Raw genomic sequence first — 18068 nt, forward strand, 5'->3', positions numbered from 1 at the left:
AATCATTATCGGTGTTATATGGTAACATAGGAAAGGGTATTTTATTTGTAATAAAACAAGTGACAAGGCTTAAAATTGGGATATAGAAACAGTTCTTGAGAATAGATGGTACTTTAAAACATCTTATCTAGTACTCCAGAACTCTTCAATAAATTCTTGAAGTACTCAGTCTAAGATTAAAAATATAGTTTGTCTAGAGAGAAATGGGCAAGCTACCCTAAGAAGATTGGGAAAGCTAAATCATTTAAAGAAAGATAACTCTGTTTGCTATTCATAACATCTTCTCAAAGGCTTCAAACAGGAAAAAAATTAAAAAATAGGAATTAATAAAACCAACATTTTTAGATAAATTACAAGCAACAGAAAAAAAAGAAAAGTCATTATAACTGAAAGAGTATGCCTGCCTGAGTATTTGTTCAACTTAATAGAAGATTGTCTGCTGCTGGGATTTTTATATTTTTATATTGTACTTTGTAATCTCAAAGTTATTTCTGCTTACTGACAGAACTCCATTTTTCTGAAATAAAGAATTACACAGAAGAATATATTTAAGGGAGATTAAAAAACAGACTAATTGCACTGTTTAAATACTTGATATTATAGGATATATAAGATTTCAGATTATAAACTGAGGCACTAGAGGCTCACAACTTTGGATGAACTTCATGCTTCAACCTCAAGTGTATATATTTGTCAAAAACAGAAGAGTTGGAGCTGGGCACATGTGGCTTGTGCCTGTAATCTTACCTATTCAGGAGGCTGAGATCAACGGATCACAGTTCAAAGCCAGCCTGGACAGAAAAGTTCATGAAAGTCTTAATTCCAATTAACCACTAGAAAACTGGAAGTGTGCTGTGGCTCAAAGTGGTAGAGTCAAGAAGCTCAGGGGCAGCATCCAGGCCCTAAGTTCAAGCCCATGACTGAAAAAAAATTATAATTTTCATTTGTTGCATTTCTATTTCAAGAGTTAGGATCTAACTGAATCAACATTAATGTATTTAATGTACAATAACTCCAATTTTATTTCACAGGAGGAAATATATATAGATCATACTTTTAAATCTATAGATCTTTATTTTGTGGGGGAGGATATATTAAAATATTTTATTGTATCATTGTATTAGGGAAAGAGACCTTGTTTATAAAATATGCATATTAATGATCAAATCATTAATATTAATAATAGTGCATTGATTTTAATGGTGTACGTTAGCAAACTTAACTTGTCCAGAAAAGCTACTATGCACCCTGTTTTTATGTTCACATACTTGTACTATAAATTTATTGATTTAATAATGCTATAACAGGCTTTAAACTTTACAAAGCAAGGTAGTATACTTAAACACAGGAGGGCATTGAAGATGTTATGTTAATCCAGGATACATTGTACAACTGACTAGAAAGCACCATAAAGAAGTAAAAATACACATGTACACATTATCTCTTTTGTTCTAAAAGATAAGGTACTTGAAACCCAGACATGTTAAAAACAAAACTTAGGTACATTCATAGAAGTAGGGCCTGAAGTTTTATGTTGGTTAAATGTGGTCATCTTGGGAATCTCAGAGACTTGAGCCTTTCATTACTGTCCTTAGTTCTAAACTATTTCAGGCTCGATTGCATATTAATACAGGTGCCAGATTCTTACTAGCAGGATCCCATGCCCCTCTAGGCAATGGCTTAACAGAGAGAGTATGGTCTTCATGGGGGTCTGCAGGAAGGATCCTTTGTTATAATTACCTCTGGGAGTGTAGGACCTTCCAGGGCATTTCTATCATGAAAGTAGTCAGCCATCTCTCACTCACTCGATTGCCAATTTCTAGTGAGGCAGAATAGCGGGACCGATTGTTTCTAGGATACACAGGTGAGATTTATACACTGGTAAGTGCTGCTTATTGCATCTTATTTATTATTTTATTTATTTATTTGTGCCAGTGCCAGGGCAATTTAGGGCTTTGCATTCTTGCTTGACTTTGTTTGTAGTTAGTGTGCAATGATTTAAGGTACACACCAACTCCCCTGCATTTTGCTATAGTTGTTCAGGCTTTGAACCATGAACCTCCAAGCTTCAGCCTCTTAAGTCGCTAAGACTTCACCTATTCAATTTCATCCATTCAGTATACTCAGTTTCTATCATATGGAAAAACCCTCTTGGTCCACAATAGTTGGTTTATAAAGGCATGTCCACCTGCTCAAAGCAACAGATCATGGAACTTTGGGGTTACTGAACAATATGAGGTTTACTGAAGAATTGGTACTCTGAGTGAAGGTTGAGGGAATATTGAAAAAGCTAAGCTATATCACAATTATGGTCTTGTATCTAATTATGCAAACCACGATTGTGTGTGCTAGCTTCTTTTTCTTGTTCTTTTATGTCTGTACATATTCATTTACATTAATTATATTCATTTGTGGTCCTCTAGCCTATTATATTTTGTTTAGGGCTTATTGGTGGTAAATAATATAACAAGTATTTGCTTAAATTTTCCATGGTAGCTAAATTAGAGAAGAAATATCATCAAGAGATGAAAAGCCATTATTATGAAAGTTTGGGAAGGACCTAAACAGATTTTCCTTTGTAAAGGGATGGTGTAGTTTCCACAACACTTCATTGATATTGAAAGATTATTAAGCAGCCAAAAACATGTAAATACTGAATATACAAAAAAGTGAATGGACTATTACAAATGTCATAGGCTAGATCTATTTCATTCTCCCTTGAACATATCTAGAGTCATTACAGACTAGGAAGATAAAAACCTTCTTAAAGCCTGACTCTTAGTTATGACCTAGATTTTTTTTAAAGGTATATGCAACAGCATACACTATGGAGTCAAATGAGTACATCTGCATTCAACTAAGTGATGTGGCCATCCAGGACAAGCGATCCTGGAAGTATTTCTTACTCTTTCTCAGCCATGTTGCATCTCTTGGCATTGGTAGTATTGTACTGTGAATGATTAGCAAAGGTCTTGTACCTGTTCTGGAGATGTCTCCTGGAGGAACTGGTTATTTCTCCCAGCTGATTTTCTTCTGCATGATGATATTCAAGCTTGCCTTGACTCTCAGATATTTTATTCTTCCTATCACCAATAATAATCACTTTCTCCTCCAAGGTAGCTGCTGTAGACTGTTGCTGTAAACTATCATTTATCACTTTTCTACCAACTTAACTTGCATCTGTTATTACTGCTTTTGCCAAGACATATATGTTCTAGTTATAAGTGGATTCCCATTTATTAACTTGATCTTTTCTTTAACATAAGTATATGCTTTTCTTCTGACAATCTTTATCTGCTAGTTTCTAATCTAGGATTGTACGAGAACCTGGATTTAATCCAGATTCATCTGGCCTCAGAGTGGATTATATCTACTATCTCATATAATTTGATCACTGCCATTCCCTCTATTAGTTCAATCATTTTAATGGAGAAATTCCTTTTATAAATTAGCTAAATTTGTGTTTCCTTCTCTCTTCCTCCACTATATAACATTTACAAAGTATCTTGCTGGCATTTATTTTGTTGTACTATATAGTAGGGTTATAAACTAATTTTTAAGAACAATTTTGTCACTGAAGTCTTGGATATTACTATTTTACTGACAGTACTGTTTATTGAATAAAATTTTCTTTATCCACTGGTTAACTATATTCTAAAAATTTTAACAGGTAGACATTTTCTAATCCTTTAAGTTTTATAGTTTTCTGTACCAATGTAGACAAATTACCAAATTACTAATAATCAGTAAATGCTTTTCTTTTCTTTTTTGTTGTTGTTGGTCATGGGGCTTGAACCCTGGGCCTTGGCGCTGTCCCTCAGCTCTTCAGCTCAAGGCTAGCTCTCTACCACTTGAGCTACAACACCACTTCTGGCTTTTTTTTGCTGAGTGGTGCTGAGGAATGGAACCCAGGGTCTCAGGCATGCAAGGCAAGTGCTCTACCACTGAGCCACCTTCCTAGCCCATGTTTTTTCTTATATATGATTCATTAATTTTCAGTATTATTTTATAAATCCTCACCAAACTTTATCAGAAGCACACAGATTATAACTATACTATATGAATGCTAACAGGTACCTGGAACAGATAATACATTTCTAACCGTTTTACTGTTGGTGAAGGACACTGATACGTCACACATAAGCATTTTATTGACACAAATTATCAACAATCACCAGCGTCTTTATTGTTACATTAGATTTACCTTTCATTAGATGTTAATGTCTAGCTAATTAGGAAGTGAGCTAGGATAACAGAAAATTAGCCATAATGTTTTTGATTAAACGCTTAACTTACTCTTCTTCAAGTAATAGGGCATTTAAAAGATCTAGAGTTAATTGAAAATTGTCATTATCAAGGGTCTCTTGTCAATTAGTACACAGAGGGGAAGGATATGTATCACTGTAGTTGAAGACCAATAGGTCTTATTGCCAGATCTGGGCTTTGGTAGGAATTAATGAAGCGCAGTGCTGAAACTACTAATGCTCTGCACTTTCTTAACAAGATTCAATTTGCATAGATTCTGTAATGCAGGCAATACTATATAGCCTTATCTTTAATTATGTTTATAATGGGCTAATTTCAATCCAAGCATAGAATGAAGTTGATGTTTCCTAAGCACTTGCAAGCTCCTTAGATGAAAAAGGACTCAAATATTATACAGCTGTTAAATGCCTTGATTTTTATCATGTATTTTTTCTTACTCTGTAACAATAATTAAATATAATTGTTTAAATAACTTCAATGCATTATTTTCAGAAAAAATATTGTTTTAACTGCCGTACTATTGCAATGACACTATTACAACACTCAAGTAAGCAAAAATATGATGTGAATTAAATTATTGTTAGAAACATTGAAAATGGAAGGATAGGTGTTTGTTTAAATTAGTGCCATCACTATACATCTGAATACTCAAGACAGTGTAATGAACAATTTGGAAATCGACTAGGAAATGCCAGCTAGATGTGAACATTCCTGCATCTAATTATAGCACTCCCGAGGCAGACGCAGGAAGATCATGAGTTTGAGACCAGCCTGAGTTACAAAGCAAGACCCTATATAAAAATGAGAAAGAAAGAATAAGCAAGCATGCATGTGAACAGGTAAGCAAGTGAGTGAGTGAATGAGTGAGTGATGGAGAGAATTGTCAATAAGGATGGATAGAAGTGAAACATATGGAAATATTTTCTACAAGGAATAAATTACCTATACAGCATTTAAGAATAAACACAGAGCCGGGCTCTGGTGGCTCATGCCTGTAATCGTAGCTACTGAGGAGGCTGAGATCTGAGGATCATGGTTTAAAGCCAGTTTCTGCAAGAAAGTCCATGAGACTTATCTCCAATTAACCACCAGAAAAAACAGAAGTGGTGCTGTGGCTCAAATGGTAGAGTGGTAGCCTTGAGCTGAAGAGCTGAGGGACAGTGCCCAGGCCCAGAGTTCAAGCTCCACAACTGACCAAAAAAAAAAAAAAGAGTAACAGAAAATTATCCAGTGTCACATTAAAAACTTATTTCAGGACACAACACACTTTTTAGAGCAAAAGAAATTCAAAATACTTTTGTGTTGGGAACTAAAAATCATATCAGATATAAATTATCCAGTTACAACAGATTTTCATGAAGTTAAATGTGGGAACTCACTGTTAGCTATGAAATCATCGTGGAAGAAAAGGATGTGAAGGAGAATAGTGACGCTAGTAAGACACTAAAGTATGAATATACTGCAGAAAATTCTCTAGGGTGTTATATGTGAGCAAGCAAATTCTTCAATTACATCTAAGAATAATCCATGAGATTCTAAAAATCTGAGTTATTGTTGTTCTAAATAACGGGAAAATGTGACACATAAATGCTTCAAATATACTTATACAAAGTAAAATCTAGACAGATTAAACAAATCTATTTTAAGGTAAAGTAACATATTATCCAAGAAAGTTTAAGGGACTAAGTATGTATTTATGAAGAGGAAAGCCCCTTATACTCAACCGAAAATGTAGAAGTTATTATAGAAATAAAACCCATGCCTAGGGTCTTAAAAACTGAAGCTTGTATTTGTCAATAGGTTACTCATAGTGTTGAAAATTTTAATTAATATTAAAAGACTTAATTATGGTAAAATAATATGTTACATGACTTGACTAGAAAAACAACAAACAGAAAAAATATAGAAAGATGTTAGATGAATGTATAAATGATGAAACTCTAAGGACTATCTATAAATGATGAAATGCTCAGATTCACTCCTCAGATAAATATAAATTCTACTAAAAATGTGACATCACGAGGCATAAACAGGACCTGCAATAATTAAGTTTGAGTGAGGAAAAATTGGTTAAAAATGATGTAATGGAAAAATACATGTATAAACACCTTTTATAAAACCATCTTTGCGTGTGTGTGTTTCCAAGTTCATATTCACTTTTTAATTTATTGTTATTATAAAGGTGATGTACGGAGGGATTACAATTACATGAGTCAGGTAATGAGCACATTTTCTTTCATACAGTGTTTTCTTTCTCTCACTTTCTACCAGTCCCCACCACTTATGAAAGTATCTTTTATGAAAACAATTGACCAAATATTCCCACAACTCACAAACTGCATTAGGAAATATTTTATTTTCAATTTAATTTGTTTAGTACAGCCTTTTAGAAACTGATAATTTTAGGAAAAACTATTGGAAAATCTTTATGAAATTCAAAATGTATTACACTTCCTGTCATGCATGTAATAACAAAGTTTCAAATTTGTATCCTTGAAAATAATTTCTAGCAAATTAATACCTATTATTCTTGAATGTATATCTACTTTAATAGTTACCTCTGTTCTTATCCATCTATCAATTAGGATATAGTGTTTATATCTCTCTATAGGGTTGTGGTCTGGCTTTGATCTATTAGTAATCTTATGAAAGCATAATTTTGGAACACCAAGAGACAAGTTAGTATAATCTTAACTTTTCATTGTCATAATTCAATTTATCAAAACTTGCCTTGTTCATCCAGCACTACACTGTATAGGCTTGTGTCAACATTGCAAGATCTCAATACAAAGGCTTTTTGTATTCACCACAGCCATTTGCTATTCATCATCTTCTCTGGTAAATACTGCCCAAACAAATCTACCATGATCATATAATTTTTTTAAAGTCCTAGGATGTGAATACCCACTACCAGACATTCTACCATTTGAGCCATGCCTCGAGTCAACACTTTAAAATCTAGTATCAATGACAAAATATTTGGACTACATAGAGGTAAAAGCAGCTCTCAAATAAAACTAAAAGTAAAATACAAAATCAGAAACCATCGTAATATAGCCTGCTGAAAGTATGAAGAGTGACCATACATACTGATCAATAGATGTGCAATAATCTTAAGGCTCAAGAAAATACATGAAATGTGCAACATGTAAGTACACTCTATAAGAATTAACATGCTTAAGTTACACAAATAGTGCACTAATTATAATTTATTTAGTTCCTTATTCAAATGGGAACTTCTTTTCCTTTTGAAAATGTTTCCTTTCATTCAAATCATTTCTTGTTCTACTTAAGTCAGAAGGAAACAGTACTACTCACATTGGCAGCTTGAATTCCACCAAATAAATGGAAACAATGGATGAGATCACTTTTGCTGACAAGGAAATGCAAGGTCACTGCCCCAATCAGCACTCACACTGAGCGAGGAAGTGCCAGCTCCCATAGGAGACTTGCTTTCACACCATTCAAGTAAGAGAAGCAAACAGACAATCAAATGGAGATATTAATAAAGCTACCAGAACAGGTGAAGGAACTGGAATGGACTATATTTAAAGTTTATTGGCGGGAAGAGGTAAACAGTGATATGTCTATTCTCACTGAGGCTACTCTGAACCCTAAAGATCTTCCTGAAACTTAAACATCAAAGGTTTACAATGTTATCTATGACTTTTTTCATGTTTACCTGCAGCATAATAAAGTTATTCCTTAAAGCAAACCTTAATATTGAATTGTATATTTAAGAAGTTTTAAGAAGAGCTAAATGCTGGTGGCTCAATCCTATAATCCTAGCTATTCAAGAAATTGAGATCTGAGGATTGCAGTTGAAAGCTAGGCTGGTTAGTTAAATCCATGAGACTCTTATTTCCAATCAACCATTAAAAAAAAAAACAAAACTAAGAGTGGAGGTGTGGCTCAAGTGGTAGCATACTAGCCTTGAACAAAGAAAGCTCAGGGTCAGCAGTCAGCCCTGAGGTCAAGCCCTAGGACTAGCACCAAAAAAAAAAAAAAATCAAGAGGGTAGATCTTACTGTTAGATGCTCTTACCAAATGGAATAATCATTTTTATACAATAATTAAAAAGCAGAAACTTGGGAAGTAGATTACCATTCTAAGGTGAGAAAAAACTTAATGGTAAAAAAAAAAATTGCTTAGAACCTGAGGCAGATCTAGAGCTGAAGAAAGGACCACTGGACAGAGGCTGTTGCTTTTGTTAGATGAACTCAGCCAGTACTGCTAAATCCCATCTTCTCTCTCTCCCCACCTTCTGAAACACCACGGCTGTTTCTCATAAAGAATTGGTAGAATCTCATAAAAAAGAAGAGATCGCTAAATCCCATCTTCTCTCTCTTCCCACCTTCTGATACACCATGGCTGTTTCTCATAAAGAATTGCTAGAATCTCATAAAAAAGAAGAGATCATGGAAGACTGAAGGAAAAGAATAGGCTGGAAAAGGCTTAAGAGTGAACCTGAAAGTTTAGCATAATATATCGCCTATCAGTTTAATACTTTGAGAGAAACAAGGCTTTTCTTTTTCTTTTTCTTTTCTTTTTTAGAAATAAAGGTTTTCTTACTAGTCATTTACTACCTCCTTAAGAATGTGGACACATTGACCTTATTTCTTTAGTCAGGCATGGTCAACTTATGTGGCAGGTATAGCAACTCTGCATATTAACGAGAGTTTTTAAGTCTAAAAGCCTGCTGTTTTTGCATGAGAAATAGTAATTTTATAAATGGATTTAAAATAACCTAAAAGCAGTCAGTGTTACTTTAAATAGTGGGCAATTGTCTTCCTTCCTTTTGGTAAGGGTAGGATTAAATTTGCAATTTCCCTGATCCCTAATGTCGTAGTGTGGGAATGGTACCTCAGTAGCCACTGAGGACATCAAGGAAGAAAACACTAGTGGATTCTCTGGCGAGTACTGTGAGCTATTATTCTGTAGACATTGCATATAAATTCACCCTGAAGCCTAGCTACTCAGGAGGCTGAGATCTGAGGATCGCCATTCAAAGTCAGCCCGGGCAGGAAAAGTTCATGAGACTTTTATCTCCAACAAACCACTCAGAAAACTGGAAGTGGTGCTGTGGCTCAAGTGGTAGAGTGCTTGCCTTGAGCTGAAGAGCTGAGGGACAGCGCCCAGGCTCAGAGATCAAGCCCCGCAACAGAAAAAATACAAGAAATAATAATAATAATATGAGACAAAGGACAAGGGGGGAACTAATGCAGCAGTAATATAAAGCTCTATATTCTGGATATTAAGCCCTATTCTGATGTAAATCTGGTAAAAAAAAATCTCCCATTCTGCAGGTTTTCTTTTCATCTCGTTAACTATGTCCTTTGCCATTCAGGAACTTTTAACTTTGCTGCAGTCTCACTTACTAAGACTCTGATTTGTTGTGCTTCTGGATCTTTACTTAGAAAGTTTCTACCTGTGCCCAGGAGCCCTAGTGTTTCCTCTTTCCTATAATAATTTCATGGTTTCAGATCTTAAATTGAGATTTTTTGATCCATTTTGTTACTAGTATAAGGATATGTGTGTGTGTGTGTGTGTGTGTGTGTGTGTGTGTGTGTGTGTGTAATTTCTGTTTTCTGCATGTGGTTATTCAGTTTTGTTAGCACCATTAAAAAGAGGCTGCATTATCTACCATAGCTAAAATATGGAACTAACCCAGATGCTCCTCTGTGGATGAGTGGATCCAGAAAATGTGAGATATATAAATATAAATCCACATATATATATATATGTGGATATATATATTATATGAATTCTATGCTTCCATTAGAAAGAATGGCACTGCCCCATTTGTAAGGAAATGGAAGGACTTGGAAAAAAATCATATCAAATGAAGTAATACAGACCCAATGAAACATAGGCCCCATGGTCTCCCTTATTTGTAATAATCAGTATATATCTAGGATAATCTTAGCAGATGAGCAGAATAGCTCAATAGCTATGTACATATGACCATATAAGATGATGCTAAGTGAAATGAACTCCAAGAACTGGACACAAGAAGTTTTTCTTTGTTGTTGTTGTCCTCAATGTATGACATGATTTGTTTTTTTTCTTTTGTGTTTTTGCCCTTATGGTTTATCCCTTGTTGTCACTGCACTTGATTTTGGTACCTTGGGTATTGTATATATGGTTATCTGCACTAGGAAAGTGAAGGGAATAACAAAATGGTGAGACCAAGGACAAAGGGGGAACCTATGCAACAGTGATACTCACAAGACAATACCTTGGAAATGATCTCTACAACCTGGCGGTGGAGATGTGGGGAGAGGGAAAGAGGGAGAAAAATGAGGGAGGGGGTAACAAGTTTGACAAGAAATCTATTTATTACCTTACTTATATAACTGCAACCCTCTGTACATCACCTTGATGATTAGAAAAAGTGAACAAGCAAAAAGAGAAAAGAAAAAAGAAAAAAAAGAAAAATGAGAGACAAATCGGCCTGTCAGTATTTCTAAGAGCTATTAAATTATTTGCATCTTTATACTCTTATTTATGGTGCTTGAATTATTTGCTTTAGGTGGTTATCTAGAAGATGGATTGATCTACTTCTTTTTGCTTAGGCAATAAAAATTCTTTTAAAACCCTAATTCTATTTTATTTCTGGATTTACTGGGCTGAATTTCTCACACTTCTTAGCAATGTTTCTATGGGGCTTGTATTTAAAATTAATTCTCTTTGTCAGACAATGTGACCAACCAAAGTGTATTCAAATGGAAGATAGTTTCCAAAGTAAGCACAACTTCCACTTTGTTTCTTGTATTACAGCATATTCATACTGTTTTCCTGAAGCTTCTTGTGCCTTTAATACTCAGATTGAGGTCTAAAGAAGGTAAGCTGCAGAGTTAACTGAAACTTTCTAGAAGGAGGTAGCTCAGAGAAAGCCTTCATTTGCTCCAATCTGTGGGTTGCTGCTCTATCCCAGCCTTTTTCTCCAACTGCTTCCCTTAGGTAGAAGGCCAGAAAAAGATTTCCCCTTATGACTGCCACTAGCTGTGCTTCCCCTGTGATTTTTTTCAGACTGGCTCTTAAAAATCCTTTGTTATGTCCATGTGGTTTTGACATGACTGTGAGTTAGTTGCTCTAACTCTTGCATATGCTATATTGTAATTAATATGTTTGTGTACACATGAATATGGCCCTGTATATATTGACTTGTATATTTATAAATTATAGCTAGCTTACACATATACTCAGGCCTTTGTCTCTTTGTCCCTAATTTCTTTCACTTAACAATTTTTTCAATACCATCTATTTATTTGCAAATTATGTAATTCCATTCTTCTTAAATACAAAACTTTTTGTTAGTTTTATTCATAGATTTTTGTTTTGTTTTCCACTATGATAAATTAGATATTTTAATTCTTTTCATTATATTCAACTGTTGCTCAGATATACGGAGTATATTGAATTTTGGAGGTCATATTTGTGATTATCTACATTATTGAATGTTTTTGTTGCTTGTAATCATTGATGTTTTTACATGTTCTAGTATATGATGGCAATATTTAGAAAATAAATTGTCCTTTTTTTCTATTTTCAACTACATTGAAAAGTACTGACAGGTTAATGTTAACTAACCGTATTAGTGTTAACTAAACAGCTTTCAGTTTAATGTCTCATTACCTTTCTAAATTAAGGAAAAAAGATCCTTAACCAGTTTTTCCATTGGAACACTATTTCTATTTCTTCTGGTAGACTTATGACCTTATGCAAAGTTAATGCATGGACAAAAGTATTCCTGAATTCCAAAAAAACTATGCAATTTTTTCTGTTTCCATTTTTTTTGGGGGGGGGCCCCGGTCGTGGGGCCTGAACTCTGGGCCTGGGCGCTGTCCCTCAGCTTTTCAGCTCAAGGCTAGCACTCTACCACTTGAGCCACAGCGCCACTTCCAGCTTTTTTCTTTTTGCTTATGTGGTGCTGAGGAATTGAACCCAGGGCCTCAGGCATGCAAGGCAAGCGCTCTACCACTGAGCCACCTTCCCAGCCCGTTTCCATTTTTGTGGCCGAATCGGGACTATCAGAATTTCATATAATAATCTGTATTATTTGTTTCTATATTCCTGAGCTCTTTAAAAATTAGTTTACATGGTAGCTGTATACAGTGGGTCAAACTTGTAATCCTGGTTACTTCAGAGGATCATGGTTCAAGAATAATCTAATCAAAAAGTTTATGATTCCTACATTTGTAATAATGAGTATATATCTAGGATATTCCTAGCAGATGAGCAGACTAGCTCAATAGTTATGTACATACGCCCATGCAAGATGATGCTAAGCGAAATGAACTGAAAGTCATGGACAGAAGAGGTTTCTTTCTTTCTTGTTATTTTTAATATACTATGTGATTTCTTGTTTCTTTTGTATTTTTCCCCTCTATGGTTTATCTCCTGTTGTCACTCTATTTGATTTTAGTACCTTAGGCATTGCATATATGTTTATCCAAATTAGAGAAGAGAAGGGGAACAACAAAATGGTGAGACAAAGGACAAAGTGGGAAACCAATGCAACAGCGATACTCACAAGACAATATGTTGGAAATGATTTGTACAACTGGGGGCTGCAGGAAAGTGGGGGAAAAATGAGGGAGGGGTAACAAGTTTGACAAGAAATGTACTCACTACTTTACTTATGTAACTGTGACCCCTCTGTACATCACCTTGACAATAAAATAAAATAAAAAATTTATGAGATCCCATCTCAGTCCGTGGCTAGGTACAGTAGTGTGAGCACAGACATTTCAGCAGCAGTTCTGCTAAGTTCTCCGTGCACTTAAGAACCGTTTCTTCAAGATTCTTAGTTTTATCTTGATTAATTTATTTGAATCCTGTAATAGGCTATTTTTAGTCTTATTAAGTGATATGATATGATAAAAAGGTTTCTAGATGTGACACCAGAATCAGTAAAGGGTGAATTAGTGTTAAGCTGAATTTTTTAAAAAAAAAATCTTTTTTTCCAATTTTTCTTTTTTTTATTGTGAAAATACTGTACAGAGGGGTTACATGGGCAAGGTAATGAGTACATTTCTTATCAAGCATTGTTGCCTCCTCCTCCTTTGTTTCCCCTACCCATCCCTTCCCTTCCTCCCTGCCCCATAGCATCTTAAGTTAGGAAGATGTGGAAATTACTCTAAAAATAGCAACCAGAACAATTCTATTATAATAGTTATGTCCATAGATGATAGACTTTTTCACTTACTCATTTATTTAAATCATATCTTGTTCCCCAAAGACTCTCAACCATATTTCAAAATCCATAATAGCAGAATCACTAGACAAGAATGGGTGAGGGAAGATAATGGGGGTGGAGAAAAGCAAAAGCAAGTGGGGTACTTCAGCAAGCAACAGCATCTATTTAGGTTCTCAACAACTAAGTCAACAGGATAATGTGAGCAGTTATTATATTTCCAGGGTCATGAGAAATACAATCCAGTTGCTCACCAGAAGCATATGGATTGAGAGTTCAGCAAAAATTTATCTGATGTTTTTAATCAAGAGAACAGACGGAGTGATAAAGAAGCTGGCACTCTCAATGTCATTTCTATAATAAATATGATATAAAAGTCAGAGTAATGATACTATAATTTCTTCAGTTCAGTCCAAATCATAACTTCATAAATATTTCAAAAAGGCAATTATGCAAATGATCCAGATAAGCCACTCCCAGATGGTCTGGTTTATCCAAGAGCAAAATTTCCTTTCGATAATCCTCAATGAATATTATTTTCATGACACATTAATCATACATGAGATAGCCTTCCCTAATATAGATAGTCACTGCGTACTCTAAAATAATTTGCCAGATAATTTCCATGTAGGAAATGCAACCAATTAATTATGTTTTTAAGACAAGTCCAGTCGTGATTAAATACCCTCTCCTTACATTATATTCTGCTGGTTTCTGTTTTCTTCTCTGGAGAGATTCATTCCATCTTATAAAATGTGCAAGAAAATTATTCTTAGGTATAGCTCCCTGGGTCATTGTAATGAGCAGATTTTGTTTATAGGGTAATTCTGAAAAATGCCATAAACTTAGAGATTACAAGTGTGGCTTATTCTATTAACTCATTAAAATAAGTAACTGAGTCAACCCTGATACTCCAGCCTCCATGATTTTTTTTTCTTTTTCTCTTTCATTATATGAGAAGTACCACTATTGACCTAAACAAGGACGCAGTGTCTTTTCACAGATGTGCTAGCCCTTGAAGGGTAATTTAAAATTAACTCAAGTAGTAAAGGGCCTATCTGAGCAAATCAGAGAGACCACGAAGAAACCCACAAAAGCTTAAATCGGGGTATAGCTTGCACTAGATGCACGTGTATATTGTGCTCCAGAAGTCAGGACAGTGCATCTTCAATACCTATCATCTTGATAGATGAAGAGTGTGGATATACTGCCTTACCTCAGATCAGCAGCTTTCCCGGTCTTGTTAATACACATAACCTCCCTGGTTTGATATCCGATCTGGATGTCCCAGAATTTGTTCTCTTGCCTGTTCTGCCTGTTTCTATTTCTCTTTTTCTTGATCAGTTCTCGGGCCTCCGGATCCTTCACCCCTTTGCCTCTCTCTTTTTCCCGCTCTTTGTTCTTTCTGCGTCGCCCCGCCTGCCTGGACACTCTGGGGTGCGGCATGGAGCAGGTGCTCCAGGCCCCCACTTGCAGGCTGTACAAGCTTTCCTCCGCCTCGCAAGGACTAGACTGGCACACCTGAAACTCGGTCAGGTTCGGGCAGCCCGAACCCCCGAACTGAGGGGGTGCCACCACGTGCCGAGTCCGGTGCTGAAGCCCACTGCCACAGGTCTTGGAGCATTCAGACCAGGAGGAAAACTCAGACACGATGCAATCTTGCTGGCAGGGAATGAGGCAAGCCTGTTCCAGGAGGGGCTTGGGCTCAAAGTATTCACAGATGATGTCCTCCGCAGGAATGTCTTTGTCTTTCTGGATGCACGTTATCTCTCTCACCTGGATGCCCTCTTCCCCCTTAGTACACTCCAGTGGTTTCTCCAGGCTCTTGGAAATCACAGGCTGACACTGATTCCAGGGTCCCAGCTTCCAGTCGTACAACTCTTTGTGCCAGTCACACACTTTGAAACAGTTCTGCTGGTTGTGAGGCCTCCCTGCCTGCTTGCAGTTTGTATGGAGTGTTGTCCAGCCTTCCACGTGAGCACACCACACGGCCCTGGTTTGGATGCCTCCTGGACCACAATCATCTCCCATGCATCGGCCCCATGGACCTGCAAAACAATGCAAGAGTTCACGTTGCTGCTAGAAGAAAAGGCAAAGTTAGTATGTCACGTTCCAGAAAGACCTAGTACATTAACTTCCCTGAAGTCTCATGAAAGTAGGTCCCTCTGCGAAACGGCTGGAAAAATGGTGATCTTCATTAAGTACTTTTTCTTCTTCTTATTTTTTTTAATGAAAGAGGAACTGTGCCACTGTGTCTATATACGGCAGTGTCTGGGGCAATTTCACCTTGGGTCGTTTTGGGATTACTAAAAGTTTGCTTTATTTTAGGTAGTTAGAAATCCTTGCTCATAAAGGACATTGGAAATTAGTCACAATGAATTCATTACTCCTGTCTCACAACCATTTTAGTAACTGCAAAGAAAATAGCCCATCGTGAAAGATTACTTCTGCAGGCTTTTCTTTTCCTGGGTAATTAACTGTTTTGTAGAACATGCTCTCTCCCACTTCATTTTTATCGTAATAGCCTGTGACTGCCTAGGTCTAACAGCTGTGTACTGAGTGCCGACAGAATCTAAAGTGTTGACTTTGAAGGGAATTGAAGCCAAGCACATACAAGATCTTCATGTCAGCACATTTTACCTTTACATTTCCAAAAACAAAGTTATGCACACACACACACACACACACACACACACACACACACACACGTGTATAGGTATATATGTATGCATTTTTATGTATTTATTTGATTTAATTTCCTTAGTGAGGTACAGATATATGTTAGGGAATTTAACCCCAAAGGGTATTTTTAACTTACTGAGGGATGATTTGAGAGTTTTATCAATTTATTTCCTGAATATGAACTAATTAGTATCATAGAACTGTTTTATGGGATACTCATGTCAAAGGTTTTGGAATGGAATGGAAATTCTTACCTAATAAATCTTCCTGCAAAGACATAGAAACCTTTACTTCCTATATTATTTCCTTTTGTAAGGAAAATTATATAATTTTCCAAAGGTTTAAAGATAAACTCATGTAATTGAAAACTACACTTTAGAATTAGGAAAAAACTTAATAATTATATAATTACATGATTTCCTAAATGTGTTCCATGAATTTGAATGATTGAGACCCTAGACTGTCCTCAAGAAGTTCTCTGGGAAGGAAGGGTCAAGATGATAATCTGTAGGGCACACACACACACTCATACGCACACACACACATACAATTTTGCCACCCTTCGTGATTACTGCTTCTATTTAAAAGAAAAAAAAGCTATTTTATTATTTATTTGAATTGCAGTGGAGATTCTGTATACGATTTTTTTTTCTGCAAGAGGCTTCTACTGCTCAAAAGCACAAATGCATTAAACTAGGCCAAAAGATTCATCCTGGTTGACAACAGCAGCAACCGCAATGGGGAGTCATTTGCCAAGCTCACGTCTTCCTGTGTATTTATGAGTCATTCATTCATTCATCTATTTTGGTGATACCGGAGATTGGGTTGAGGGCTTCACTTTGCTAGTGCTCCACTACTTTAGTCACTCCACAGCCTTTTTTGCTTTTGGTTTGCTTTTGATAGGTTCTCGTGCTTTTGCTTAGCTTGCTTGAACCAAGATCTTCCTACCTCCATCATCCACATAGCTGAGACTAAAGGCTAGTACCACCATACCTTGCCTGTAAATTCACATCTTGAATGAATAATAAAGAACGATCTAGATTTTAGATTCACTTCTCACTTGTAGTTTCATGGTACATTCAATAATTGAGAGTATGAGTAAACATGTTCTTCAGACAATAAAAGCAGTTGCTCATTTATACAACAAGAAATATAAAAAAATATGCTTATACTGTGTACTCATTTAAGTTTGAGAAAGATGTTTAAAATGTGATGATGTTATCTTCCATATGGATTTTATACCCTACTTATAAATGGAAGAGACATCAATATGCTAAGCATTCATTCTAAACATCTAAAATGAGCACTGGGTAATTTGCACAACCTAATACATTTCTACTTTACAAAGTTCATTAGCTAAAATGCTATGAGGAATTTATAATTCCTTAAACAGTCTTCCTTGAGTGCTGATATCAAAACTTCATAAATTAAAAAAAATAGTCAATTTGTTCCAATTGTCAATATAAAATACTGAAAATACTTTAAGCTTATATTTTCATTGCCAAGGAAAATCCCTTAGAGAAATGATATTGTATTTCACATTCATAAAACTTATGATACTTGTCATTAAAAACTGAATAAGATGATAGATTTTAAAATTAATTTCACATATTTCATATTTCTTTCCTTTTTCCATTATGTTTGAATAATCCTAATTCCTACCTGACATAACTAAATCACAGTCAAAATTTCAAAAGCAAAAAAAAGGAAAAATATTGATATATTATTGTTTTTCATTCTTGATAATACTCATGAAATTAGACTGATTAAACAGCTTGGGTCTCTAAAAAGTTTGATATTTATTCTTGTAATGAAAAAAACAATGTTTAATATTGTAGATAAAATATAAAGTTCTCATTTAAAGGCAATTAATTGTACATTTTAGATAGGTGAAGTGCATTATTCAGTGAGTGAATTTTCA

General features: G+C 35.4%; 1 protein-coding gene across 1 annotated transcript in view; it reads right to left on the reverse strand.

Annotated features, from left to right (window-relative positions):
- Thsd7a (thrombospondin type 1 domain containing 7A) overlaps window positions 1–18068 on the reverse strand; it is a 342684-nt gene that overhangs the window by 179534 nt on the left and 145082 nt on the right. Inside the window, exon 2 of the mRNA XM_042696060.1 lies at window positions 14682–15513. Within this exon, the coding sequence (XP_042551994.1) occupies window positions 14682–15513 (832 nt within the window). The remainder of the gene's footprint in view (window positions 1–14681; window positions 15514–18068) is intronic.

The sequence above is a fragment of the Dipodomys spectabilis genome, unplaced genomic scaffold (genome assembly GCF_019054845.1).
Source record: "Dipodomys spectabilis isolate Male_0828 unplaced genomic scaffold, ASM1905484v1 ptg000197l, whole genome shotgun sequence".
Lineage (NCBI taxonomy): Eukaryota > Metazoa > Chordata > Mammalia > Rodentia > Heteromyidae > Dipodomys > Dipodomys spectabilis.